Genomic DNA, 13,760 nt, shown 5'->3' with positions numbered 1-13,760 from the left:
CGCGTACCCAAAAAAAAAAAAAAAAAAAGCCTACCTTTTGGATTGCAAAAGTGAAAACCCTTTCCACTGGGGAATTCCAAAGTGCTTGGTTAGGTGGTAGCATTTCCTCTAGAATAACATATTTAAAAGGGAAATGATTGTGTCCAAAAAGCTACGAAGCATACCCTTCTACTGTAAGAAATTTCAGGAATATGCTCATGTTTTACTCAAAGTAAGCTTGTAATTTAAAGCGCAGATGTAAAAAGCCACACAGCAACCAAAAGGCAAGGTCACTACTGGCCTCCGGAGGTCTCCAAAGCAGATTTTCAAACATCTGAGGGGGCAGCTCCTCGGCAAAGTAACAAAAGAATTGCCACATGGACCAGCAGTTCCACTCCTGGGTATTACCCCAAAGAACTGAAAACAGGGCTTCAAACGAATACTTGCACGTGAACGTTCACAGCAGCTCTATTCACAATCACCAAAAAGGTCACCGCCCAGCGATGACTGGATAAGCACAGTGTGGGCTGCCCATGCAGTCGAATATCACTCAACCTTAAGCCTGCAAAACCTTATGCTGAGTGAGAGAGGCCCGACTCAAAAGGCCACATATCATACAATTCCATTTATGTGCAATGTCCAGAAGAGGCAAATCCCTAGAGACAGAAAACAGATTAGGGGCTGCCAGGGGCTGGGATGGCGTGGAATGGGGGTGACTGACCACGGGTACAGATTTCCTTTTGAAATAACAAAAGTGCTCTGGAGCTAGACAGTGGTAATGGTTGTACAACATTGTGAAGGTACTTAATGCCACTTAATTGTACATTTTTAAATGGTTAAAATGGTAAATTTTACATTAGGTGCATTTTTCCCCAATAAAAAAGATCTGAGGGGGTGATTTCTGTTTCCTAGGCTGGCCTGCCCAAGGGTTTTCACCTTGAGATGCACGTTATTTTATTTTAAATTGTTTTCTTTTTATTTATCCTTTAACACGACTGTTAGGGTGTTACATAGGTTTTTTTAAGTTATGTGTTTAAGTAGTTTGCATCAGCTCTGACTGATTTCAGGGTAGTGAAGATGGCATCAGAAAACAGATGTTCTAAAAACAGGACCATGGGCTTGAGGGGTTGAGAACCACAGCTGCAGGCTGGCCCAGGCGGTTCAGAGCAGGCAGGAGAGGCCACAACTCCAGGCCTCTCAGGGACGTCGGAAGACGTCCGTCAAGGTGACCACGTGGGGCACCCGGATCTGCCTGTTTGTGTGGTGAAGGTCGCTGCAGCGAAAGGAACTGATTCATCAACTCTCAGATTTATAATGTGCCTTTTTTTTTTTAATTTATTGATTTGTATTTATTTTTGGCTGCACTGGGTCTTCATTGCTGCTGCACGGGCTTTCTCTAGTTGCGGCGAGCAGGGGCTGCTCTTCGTTGCAGTGTGCAGGCTTCTCTTGTCGCGGAGCATGGCCTCTAGGCACGTGGGCTTCAGTAGTTGTGGCGCACAGGCCCAGTAGTTGTGGCTCGCGGGCTCTAGAGCGCAGGCTCAGTAGTTGCGGCGCACGGGCTTAGTTGCTCCACGGCATGTGGGATCTTCCCGGACCAGGGCTTGAACCCGTGTCCCCTGAATTGGCAGGCGGATTCTTAACCACTGGGCCGTCAGGGAAGCCCTATAACGTGCTTTTATGCAATGAAAGAAAGTAGTTGCAACAACAGCTTCCAGCAGTGACCGTGCATTTCCCACTCTGAAGTCTTTTCCAAACTAGCAGCATGCAGAGCTCCCCGCAGCGCAACAAGCCGACTCCATCACTAAATGTGCGCTTGCAGGCATCGGTCCATCCACCGCTGTTCATGGTCCTAAAGCATCAGTTTGAAGGGGCACGGCCCGTCCTGACCCCTGGGCAGGAACCTCTTCTTTGGGGTCTCTCATGGCACATGAATACCCTGCCTGAAGTTCACCTCCAGTGACAGGACCTCACTGGTGGAGAAAGCCCAGTTTCACCTGTGGCAGCAAACGGAGGGCAAGAGTCCTTCACAGGAACGTCACCAGAAGCCCTTGGCCTGGGCTCACTGGCCCTCGCTCCACAGTCTCCTTTATCCTGGCTCCCTGGTGGGCCTGGGTAGGAGGAGGTCCGCCCCCCGCACTGTAATTCTTGGTTCCTCCTGCTTTCCAGGAGCTCATGAGTGGGGTGGGGGAGTGATGGAAAGGCAAAGGTACAGTCACAGGCCAGTGTTGTCCAGGGAGATGGGGGGAGCCCTGGGCACATGGGGAAGCGACAGTGGTCAGGGAAGCATTTCAGGGAGAATGTGACCCTGGGCTGACCTATGACAGCCCAGAGAGCTCCTGACAGGTGGAGGCCACTGAATGAGAGGCCAGGCCTCCTCAGGCTCCCTGAAGGAAGCACTGTGCCCCGTGTTCCCACCCGCTCGCTCCTGTGTGTCCCGAGGGCAGGAGGCATCGTGCAGCTGTACTGAGACTGGTCAGCATTAAACACAGCCTGAAACCACACGCTCTCAGGTTCAGAACAGCATCCAGAGTTGTCATGGTGACACCGATGGGATCCCACGTGCCTTTGCTCACCGCCTGGCTCAGTGGGTACAGGCCTGACTGGGCAGCTGAGAGGAATAGTGGGTTTCAGTGGACAGTGAGTGAGGGGGCAGGTGTGAAGTTAGAGTTAAATTAGCCACAAGCTCAGGGACTGTGATCAGAGAGGGCAGCCAGAAACTAACCACGAACCCCTTCCAGAACTGTGTGACCAGGACCCTATGCATGGAAGGAAGGAGGGGAAAGAGACGGAAGTGGCAGCTGGGAGACGGTGTCAGGCAGACACCCACAGAGGAGTCCATGACTTTGAGAGACTCCAAGGGATGTAAAGATGCATATACAAAGCAGGTCAACTAAGAAATTATTCTAGGCTTTAAAAATGTGTTAAAAAACACATAGCATTACGTTTACCACCCTGACCATTTTTAATGTTAAGCATATCCAGATTGTTCTGCAACAGATCTCTGTAACTCTCTCATCTCACAATACTGAATGGAAAATGACTCAACTGAAGGGGTACGGACACATTTCCTTAAGCTCTACTTGCTAGAGCTTTTCAGACGACATGAGTGAAGCCAAACTCAGATTGCATTAGACTTGTGAGCGTAACACCCACCATCCAAAGGTTTGTCTATGGCCAGTCCACCCTCACTGTTTGAAACCCACCGAAAGAGAACCAAAACGTAGTTGCAGTGAGTTCGCACTTTGTGTTTCCCAGAGGAAACCAGTGGAGATCATCCTTCACTCTCTTATTACTGAGGTCGCCTGCAGCTGCCAAGGGTGGGACAAGCCGTCTCCTGCCAAGGACACAGAGCTGCTGGTCCCACACGCTCTGCTGCCGGCTCCTGCAGGGACACCAGGGCCTGCCCCCTGGACACCCCCTGACCTGAAAATAGTTATCTTGTCTTGGGAAGGCGATGCGGAAAGGCCTGAGGGTGGAGAGAAAAGACCTGAGCCCTTGCTCTTTGCTCACCACGTCCCCAGACCACAGTCTGCAGCAGGTTCTGACCCTGATCCGGGACCCTCTTCCGGGAAAGGCCTAAGAACTAACACAGGCTGGCCATGCAGGAAGAGCCCACGGGCCAAGTCTGAGCCTCAGTCACCCGCCCTTTCTGACCTCGAGCTTCCTCTCTGTGACTGGACGTCACCCCGCATCTCATTCGACCAGAGGAACCAGTAGTGCCTTGAGCACGGGCGATGCTGGCGGAGACTTCTTGGTTTTGTGGAGCCCGGCTTCTCCTGGAAGCACGGGGGCTGCCCCAGAGCCTCAGACGTAGAGGAGGAGCCTCGCAGCCCCCGGCCGGGGTCTATGGCAGCCTGAATCCTGCTGCCGTGGGTGACGCCGGGGTCAGCCTGAGATGCCTCCCCCAGCCGTCAGAATCTGCGGCCTCGGGGAGCAGAGGAAATCCTGAGGGCAGGTATTGTCTCATGACGGACGTGGGCGGGGTCCACGCTCACCCCTTCTTCCCACTTCTCCGTGCACCTGGATCCCCGGTCCTCGAACACACCTGCACTTCCGCACACCTGGGCCCTGCCTCTCCCCAGCATCTGCACAGCCTCCACGGAACTTCCTCCTGGAAAGGCCCCGCTCTCTTCTCCACGATGCTCCTGGCTCTCCTGTCGTGCCCCTGTGGGCTCGTGCCGCTGCGGCTCCCGCCCGCGCTCAGGGACCCTACACTCACGGTGTGGACCCACGGCTGAGGATCTCAGGTTCTCACACTGGATCCCTTTGGTTTGGGTTTGACATATAATATTTTTTTAAATAAATTTATTTATTTGTTTGTTTTTATTTTTGGCTGCGTTGGGTCTATGTTGCTGCGCACGGGCTTTCTCTAGTTGCGGAGAGCGGGGGTTACTCTTCGTTGCGATGCGCGGGCTTCTCATTGCGGTGGCTTCCCTTGTAGCAGAGCACGGGCTCTAGGCGTTGAGGGCTCAGTAGTTGCGGCGCACGGGCTTAGATGCTCCGCGGCATGTGGGATCTTCCCGGACCAGGGCTCAAACCCGTGTGCCCTGCATTGGCAGGTGGATTCTTAACCACTGCGCCACCAGGGAAGCCCCTTTAACATATAATTTAAATTGACAGGCTTTCCACTATCAATTACTGAAAGTTGATACTTATTGTGAATTCCCTTCAGCATAAATGAGTTCTCTGCCACGGAGCACTCATGCAGGGATGTCTGTCTGTCTGCAGAAGCACATGAGGAGCCCTGGCACAGTGTCCTAGTGCCATCTGCAAGCAGAACACGGGGTCTGCCAGGGTCCGACAACTGTGGATTGGGGGTTGATGTACCATGAATAAAATATTTTGACAACAGGAAACAAGGAGCCCATAGGTATGAGGAGAACAGAGCTGGCTTCCTGCCATCCATGGAATCATAAACTTCACAGATTGAGTCATTTCTTCTGTTGCTTGGGTACTATCAGTTGAAATCTCCCCTCATTTAAAAAATGTGATCCAAGAAACCCACCGTTGAGCAGGGCTGCAGTGCAGCTGGGCGACCTGGGGGTTGGGGTGGCATGAGGCCACAGCAGCGCTCAGACGGGCTGTGGCGGAAGCACGGTCTGGTGTCAGCCCAGAGCAGGGGAGCTGCAGAGGTGCTGAGCGCCTACAGGGAGTGAAACGCCGCCACATCTCACCCCATTTTACAAGGTCTCCCAGGGCTTTCTGAGACCCCACCTCTGAGGGGCCACTCTCGCCTCATGGGTGGGGACTGGCTCCCTATACTGCCCATGATAAACCTCACTAAGGTCCCCGTGCCGATTCAGCAGAGACACATGGGTCTTTGGAGGGTCACCTGCATTTCCACCAACACCAGATCCCCTCTATTTACAAACATTCCACGTGTCAGGAAACAAAATGAGTAAGTCACTGGCACTGCCCTCCAGGGGTTTCGATCTGGTGGCAAAAACTAAGTTTAGTGGAATAAGGGCTCAGCCATGAGATGCGTAGTGAGAGAGATGGAGGCTGTTTACACATTATGGTGGGCATGAAGGTCAGGCGTGATGCAGACAAGCTTCAACATAGTGCCTAGAACGGGGCAGGAGCTGTGTGGCAGTGGTCACTATCATCTTTACCATCACCATCACCACCATCATCATCATCACCACCACCATCATCATAACCATGACCACCATCATCACCATCACCACCATCATCACCATCACCACCATGACCACCATCACCATCATCACCATCCTCACCACCATCATCACCATGACCACCATCATCACCATGACCATCATCACCACCATCACCATCATCACCATCATCATCACCACCACCACCATCACCCTCACCACCATCACCACCATCATCATCACCAGCACCACCATCACCACCACCATCATCACCATCACCACCATCACCATGACCATCATCACCATCATCACCATCACCATCACCACCACCATCATCACCACCACGACCACCATCACCCTCACCACCATCACCATCACCACCATCATTATCCCTACCACCACCACCATCCTCACCAGTATTATTATTGTGCTGATAGCAAGTAGACTTTCTCAGAAGATGCTTAGCCTTCACATATAATTTTCGTCTCAGAAATAACCAGAGCCACAGTGGGCAAGCTGCCGCCCGCAGAGCTGGTGCAATGTGAGCTGTGCAGGACATGCAGCAGTCCCCAGAAGGAGCTCCAGGTAATACCATTCCCAACTCTCTACCACCAGATAAGTGGTGGTCTTTCTCATAGTCAGGACGTGATCTGCAAAGAGTGAAGGATTTCACTAACTTCAGGATGCTGAGATCTCTGCGACAAACCTTTATTTACAGCCAGAATTAAGACACTGTGCAGCAGTCAGCATCTGGGGGCAAGATGTAAGGCAGGCCAGGGAGGGTCTCACATAGAAGATACAGCGTCTTGGAACTTTCCGGCCTACTTCCCATTTGTGTGCAAGACTTGAGGCCACTCTGGTCAGATACTGCCCCACATCAACAGGGCTGAGCCTCAGGCACACAGACATGGGACAATGCATCTGTGGCATGACAGCCACCATCCTGGGAATGTCATGGAGCCTTTCAGATCCATCATCCCCTTCCTACTCAGCATGGTAGAACCGAGAGCCACGTGTGGACCAGCTCAGCTTGGCAGCCCTGGCCTCCCCCATCTAGGGGATGGATATGTGCTGGGGATCTGGAACATCTTCCAAGCACAGGTTTCCAGCATCCCCAAACCTTCTGAAATGTTCCACAACTCAGAATCAGTTGGTTAGTGGTACACTTTTATGACTTTCCTTGCCATCTAGTGATTTTTTTTCTGCTGCTGGCTGATCTAGCTTTTTGCAACCGAGAGGTGTAAATACTGACATTTAAATATTAAAATCAAATGGGTTCCAGTGTCCTCTATACCAGCCAGGGAGGGAAGGAAGTTCTCTCTCCACCTCAATTCAAGTGGCCGAAAGCTACAGACGTGCACGTTCTTTTGATGGGATTTCTATCGATAAAAGATGTCCCGGAATGAGAGCCAGACGTCTGCATGCAGGCTGTTCTGAGAACCCTTTACACCGTCCAGATCCTTTTCATCAATGTAGTGCAAGTCTCAAAGGCACTACACTTCCCGGCTTGGCACTTTCCTAAAACAGGAGCTGACTCTGGAGTTGAAAGCCAAGCCCCGGGTTAGAAGGCCAGTCCTCGTGCTGTGAGCTATGAGCTGCCCTGCTGGCAGGTGTTCATCGCTCGCTGCTCAGGCCTCCTACCAGAAGCTCACGTGCAAATTTCAGAAAGGTCTCAGGAGATTAGCATCCACATTGCTTATACCTAATCTACTGACATCACCATAGTTTTAAAAGTATAAAAGAAAACCGGCAAATGCCCGAGGTTCCTATCAAACATGAATGGATTAATAAACACTCTAACTGAATTTGCATAATTAATAACCTAACGTGCTGAATTTTACGGGTCTGTTGAAATATTCAAGTCATTTAATTTTAAAAATGTCATTATTTTTATAAGACAAGGAACTAGAAAAGATCTAAAATTAAAATTCCAATAATTACAGAGATGAGTTTATCAGGTAATTTAAAAATAGCTAACTAAAGGGTGGAGGAAATGAAGAGACTTTCTAACATCCCAGGCTCTATGTTTTATTGCTACAAGAATAAAGGAGAAGTCGTCACTAGGGACTGAGTTCCATCAACTGGAAAACAAATGAACTAAAGGAGGCTGTCAGACTGTAACCTGAGCCTTGGAATCCTTTTCCCCCTATACACTCGGCTGCCTCCAACTGCTTCCAAATCTCAAAGGAGGTTTTAATCCCAAAAAAAAGGTTTCTGGTTTTAATTTTTCCAAGCAATGTCTTTTAAGTAGGTTTGGTGAGATAAGAGACAGGATGCAGATAGCTTTGTTCCCAATGAAACCTTTTTTTTAAAGAAGATGTTGGGGGTAGGAGTTTATAAATTAATTTATTTATTTATGGCTGTGTTGGGTCTTCGTTTCTGTGAGAGGGCTCTCTCTAGTTGTGGCAAGCGGGGGCCATTCTTCATCGTGGTGCGCGGGCCTCTCACTATCACGGCCTCTCTTGTTGCAGAGCACAGGCTTCAGACGCGCAGGCTCAGTCGTTGTGGCTCACGGGCCTAGTTGCTCCGCGGGATGTGAGATCTTCCCAGACCAGGGCTCGAACCCGTGTCCCCTGCATTAGCAGGCAGATTCTCAACCGCTGCGCCGCCAGGGAAGCCTTGAAACCTTTTTTAAACTCAGAATCTCCTGAATGTGTCTGATTCTATGAATTCATACATCCAAATCCTTCCAACTATTTAGCTGCTACAATTACTACTGTTGTCCTACGGCTACAGGGTAGAGTCTGATAATCTACTCCCAGGAGGCTCTTCCAGCTCCGTCCAGCTCCAAGTTACTTACATCCAGGGGCACAGGTACTCAGGGAAGAAGGGATGCCACACACTTATGATCCAGGTACCCTACAGGAGCGTGCGGACCAGCACGTCCTGCACACTTCCACCAGCCGGGTATGTGATAGGGTTTCTTTTAACAGATAGAGTGAACAGAAATTCAGAGACTACATCCTTAACCCAAAGCCACACAGTCAGCCAAATGCACAGCTAAGCAGGACCAAGGTCTGCAAAGCTCAGGTAACCCAGGCCATCTGGACCCGGGGCGGGGCGGGGCAGGGATCTGAAATCCACTCCATCTGACTGCAAAACGGGCAGGGCCTCTGGGTGCAGCCACAGGGGCCAGGTCCTGCTCTACTGCGAATGACCCATGTGACCTTGGGCAGGCCACTTCCTGACACCTCTGGTAACTCAACTGTAAGACAGGATCCGCCCCTGTAGCCGAGGGGTCTAAGAAGATGAAAGGGCCCCGAGAACAATGCCTGCGGCAAGAGCGGCACCCCTGCCCCATCAGTATCCTGGCTCGGCACTCAGGGTCAGACTCGGGAGTAGGGGGAAGCGACAGAGCTCTTCCTCTGTCACCCCTCCTGTCTTTACTTGTAGAGGCAGGGCCTTTAGGGAACCAGCTGATGCCCCAGAGGTGGAGGCACACCAACACACCGACGCGGGAGGGCCTGGCCTCACTCTCAGCCCCGAGGTAACCTCTGGGTCCTTGCAGCTCCACACCTCCCTCCAGCACCCCAGACCTCAGCAGGCTTGGACGTCTGCCTTGGTCCCATCCGCCTCCTCTGTGTGGAAGCTTCTAGACGGACACTCCATTCCTTGACCCGGACACACCACCTCTGTCCCAGTGCCCCCGGCCTGCGGGGCACGCTCCCAGGCTGCCCTGGCCAGCTCTCTGGGGCCCACAGCCTCTGCTTTGCCAACGTAGAGAGCCTGTCACAGGCCGGATCCCAACTCCCTGCCCCACGTCCACTCAGCCGTACACCCAGAGGCCACCTCTGTCTGCCCCAGCTACCTCCAGCCTTCCCAGGTCTCGCAGGTGGGCAGGAAGGCCTGGCCCTGGCCTTGCACAGCCGTGCCCTAAGGGTGAGAGCCTGCACAGTGCCCACCTCCTACCCAGGACAGCCCCCAGAGCTGCAGGGTGCACACAGGGACGCCCTCAGGGCCCGCGACCCCGCAGCTGGGCCTGGTGGCCAGGATTCCGGAACCTGCCCCTCTGGCATCCCTGCCACTGCCCGCCTCCAGCCACCCCCATGGCCCTGGCTCTCCAGCTCGCAGGCTGCTGCCCCACGGACAGCCTTCCCGCCCCCTGCATGGCCAGCCAGGCGACACCTTCGGCACCTGGAGTGCACGGTTACCTGCCTGTGCTTACGAGGCTGTGCCCAGGGCCCCAACCATCCTCCTCATTCCCCTCCCCCGGACCCTGCGTCGAGCCCGGCGCTCTTCCATAAATCCCTATTCTGCAAAACACAGACCCAGGCAAGCATGCATCCCATGGAACAGCAGCTCACCTTGCCTCGCAGGGGCCCTGCCAGGGCCTTCTCCCGTGTCCTGCAGGCGGCCACTCGCCCGCAGCCCACCTCCCACACCGTCTGGGGCTGCGGGGCCGTTGGCCTGGCTACCCAGCATGTTCACGTGGGTGGGGATGGGCTCAAAGGTGGGGTCCAGCTCCAAGATGAGCCTGTTGAGCTGCTCGATGGACTGGTCGATGTCCAGGGTGGGTGAGCCAGGGGAAGGGTCTGTGCTCAGCTCCGGGCCAGTACCATTCACGACTCTGACATCTGGAATCCTGGGTTTGAGCGCTGCTTTGCCGGGAGGGGGTCTCTGCGTGTCGGGGGGATGTGGCCCAGGGCCTATGCCCCTCTGGACGGCCACTCTGCTGCTGGCCCCCCGGGTAGGGGTGAGCGGGACCCTAGGCTGCGTCTGCGCCAGGCCGGAACCGTCAGCGGTGCCGCGGCCGCCGAGCCTGGCCTCCCCGTCGGGGGTGAAGCTGTACTGGTGAGCGGCCACCATCTGCTGCTGGCGCACCCAGGTCTGCGTGGAGTAGCTGCTCTGCCCGTAGGCCTGCGTCTGAGCGGGCACGGAGGGCTTCCTGAGCACAGGCTGCGGCTGCTTGGGCTCGCGGCTCCCGAAAGCCTGCTCCCGCTCGAACGGGGGCTCCACGGCGAGGCCCAGGTCCGGGGCGAGAGCGCCGTGCGGATCTTCACCGGCGGTGCCGCTGCATCCATCAGACAGGAGGGAGTTCTGGCTGCTCTGGTGGCAGGTAAAGGGGCCCAGGTGGGCTGACTGGCGGCCCTCGGAGGAGGAGAGGGTCCCGATGCTGTCCACACTGTGCAGGTCATGGCTGGGCATCTCGTCGTCCAGGATGTCCGTCTCTCGGTCCTTGGGGGTGCTGTCTCCGTTCACGTGGACCTGGGCTGGTACGACGTGGCGGGTCCCGCTGTACTTGCTGCAAGCATCACTCATGTCCTTGAGGGGGCTTCCAGAATCTTCGAGACCAAAGCCACTGAGCAGCTGATCCAGCTCGGCCTTTTCTTGGGGGCTCAGGCCCCTCTTGGGTCCTGGAGCCAGGTGTTCCTCGGTCCTGTCGGTCCTCACCGAGGCCGTGGAGTGGCCCGAGTCACTGCTGACAGACAGGGTGTGGTCGCTGTGGTCTGGGCTGCTGGCGGCCGGGACAGCGGGGGACCCACCGGGGACACTGGGATCCGAGGCGCTCTTCTTTCCCACCTTGGCATAAAGGCTGCCGTCGACAGGGCCCTGCGTGTGCACCACTGGTGGGGAGAAAAGGAGAGACGGAGAGATGGACCGTAAGTCAAGGACGGAAGGGAGCTTCGCGCTCTTGGAACAGGCCTATATTTCTGTCTGAACAAATAAATGGATTCACAACAGACAACTTAGAATAATCAGGGCCAAAGATGCCTCTAGGGTCCCCAAATTCTACATACACTCCTGCGAAGCAAACGCCAACGATAAACACTCTGAATAATCAAACATTTTCAGGCCCTGAATTGCCTCTACATTTGTATGCAAAGAGAACGGTCATTTAGAGAACCTCTGGGCCTCTCCACACTGGACTCATCTTGCCTCGAGGGCTCACTGTTAATGGCATCCTTAGTTTGAATGCTGAACACAACGCTGCTCACAAATCTCCAAGACTCAAGAATGGATGGCACCTATGACTGGAGAGAGCTTCTGTCAACATCTATGAAGCGTCCTCCAGGGATCTGTGTAACAGTTTTCGGTAAGCAGAACATCTGATTTAGGAGCCTGCTGTCCTCAACCTTCTCAGATCCGCTGAAACCTAAATATGCAACTCAGCGAAAAGAGAAAGCACAGGAACTCGTCCCGGGCCTGCCTCTCCGTTAGTGCAGCATCTTTGGGCCAGGAAGGTGCTGATAAAGACACGGCAGGACCTCAGAACACAGAGGGGTAAGCACTTATCTCCACGCATCAGGACGGCCGAGGAAACAAAATGAGGCCTCAGATGCAGATGGGAAGAGCGCTCCTATTATTACAGCCTTGGCTGCGGCAGTCACCACTCCCTGGCTCACAGCAAAGAGCTGGGAGGGCACCCAACAGCACAAGAGAGCTTGAGGTCAGCACCTCCCTCCCCCTCCATCCTCCTCTGCCTCCCTGTTTGCCCAACTGTGAAATTGCCGGCATACCACCACAAGAACGGAGCTGCAGAGGGCTTGACCCACGCCGTCTGGGGTCCTGGGAGCCACTGCATCCCAGCAGCAACCGGGCCTGGAGCCGCTCTGGAGGGACCCGGCTCGGCTCTGGCCCTGGTGGGCTGCGTGCACTCCACCATCAGCAGCTTCCGGCTTTTTTAAGAACACCGGGGTGACACGCCAGGACAGAGATCTGTGGGGTATCTGGGGGTGCTGTGCTGAGAGCATATGCGAGCCCGGCTTCCTTCTTATCTCGACTGTGCCCAAGAGGAAGAAGCAGGGCTAGAAGTGATGGGGGATGGCAAAGAAACACCGGCGCGCAGGCCGGTAAGAATCTCAGCGACCCTCACCTTAACGTAGCGCCCGGTGGGGAGGGCTGGGGGGAGAAATGATACATAAAATATGGTAAATAAACCAAGTCTTCAAGGCAGGCAACCGGTGGCGTAAGCATCTAAGTTGGATGCAGCTTCGGGGTAATTGGGGCAGGTGTCAATGACAGCCGGTGGCCACAGAGCACCTATCACGGGGTGTGCACTCAGCACATTTTCTCTAACTTTCTAGCATATTCCCCTTCTAAAGAAAAAGAATGGATGCTGAAAGAGCATCAGTAACTTGCCCAAGGTCAAGGGGAAGCCCAGGTGGGACCAGAACCCACGCTCTCTGGCTCTGCAGCCTGGGAGCCCCTGGCCGCCCGGGGCCCTGCTCACGACGAGGTGGCACTCGGTCATGATGCTCTGCGTGGGGTCAGCCAGTGACCCAAAGGCGCAAGGGGGAGGACCTGCTGCACCCAGCTTTGCACACAAGGACCCCGGAACGAGCGCCCCCAAGTTACAGGGCACCTGCAAACGTCACCCCTACAACCATGAAAGTGCAGGATCAACCCATGTGTGAGCCACTAGGTCGTCATGCTTAGGACGCTGCTGGGCTCACGCAGAACGGCCCGTGGGTGAAGCGGGAGCTGGAGTGTCAGACAGACGCCAGTTCAAGTCCTGGCTCTACCCCAACCCAGCCTGGGGCCACCAACCCTGTGTTGGCCCAGCTGCACAACGAGGGTTTGGCTGTTCTCTACGTGAAGCTCAAACACGGGCACTGAAAGTCACAGCACACAGATGAGTGTCCTTCTAGCCCTTCTAGCCTTCTAACGTGGCTTCTGTGGGAGACCCTCTGTGGCCAGGAAAACTCAACTAAGGCAAGACCTGGGGAACCAGGTGTTTCCCTTCTATTCTGCAGAGACAGCAGGAGAGCACACTCCACTCGGTGAGAATCCCAGTCCCGCCAGAGCGGAGGGGAGGCCAGGACAGACGACCAGCACGCAGCCAGCCAGTGGGGATTTCTAGAAACAGATGTCCATGCGTCCGTGGCTCAAGTCCTTCTCCCTGAATCTAAATGAAAACGGACTGGCGCAATGAGTTAAGGGGAAAAAAGGAGGCCAAGAAGCAGCTGTACGAAGATTCTTCTGATTTAAATTCAGGCAGTGCCCGTTCATCATTTTGAGTAGAACCCCGTGGCGACCCCACGTGAAGAACAGTCCATGAGGGCCTGCAGGAAACGGGACAGGAGATTTCCCCTTGGCTGCGAGTTACGAGTAATCCCATTCTTATTATTTTTATTAGTAGCAGAAATCTTAAAATGATAATAAACGTATTAAAAAACAGCCCGGGCTTCCCTGGTGGCGCAGTGCTTGAGAGTCCGCCTGCCGATG

General features: G+C 54.2%; 1 protein-coding gene across 1 annotated transcript in view; it reads right to left on the bottom strand.

Moving 5' to 3' along the window:
* Nucleotides 1–13,760, bottom strand: part of TNS3 (tensin 3) — a 187,763-nt gene that overhangs the window by 64,139 nt on the left and 109,864 nt on the right. Inside the window, exons 16-17 of the mRNA XM_007463691.1 lie at nt 9,899–11,158; nt 4,071–4,087 (exon numbers count right to left, since the gene is read on the bottom strand). Of these exons, the coding sequence (XP_007463753.1) occupies nt 4,071–4,087; nt 9,899–11,158 (1,277 nt within the window). The remainder of the gene's footprint in view (nt 1–4,070; nt 4,088–9,898; nt 11,159–13,760) is intronic.

Source organism: Lipotes vexillifer, unplaced genomic scaffold, assembly GCF_000442215.2.
Source record: "Lipotes vexillifer unplaced genomic scaffold, Lipotes_vexillifer_v1.1 scaffold759, whole genome shotgun sequence".
NCBI classification, from domain to species: domain Eukaryota; kingdom Metazoa; phylum Chordata; class Mammalia; order Artiodactyla; family Lipotidae; genus Lipotes; species Lipotes vexillifer.
This window is presented reverse-complemented; position numbering and strand designations above follow the sequence as displayed.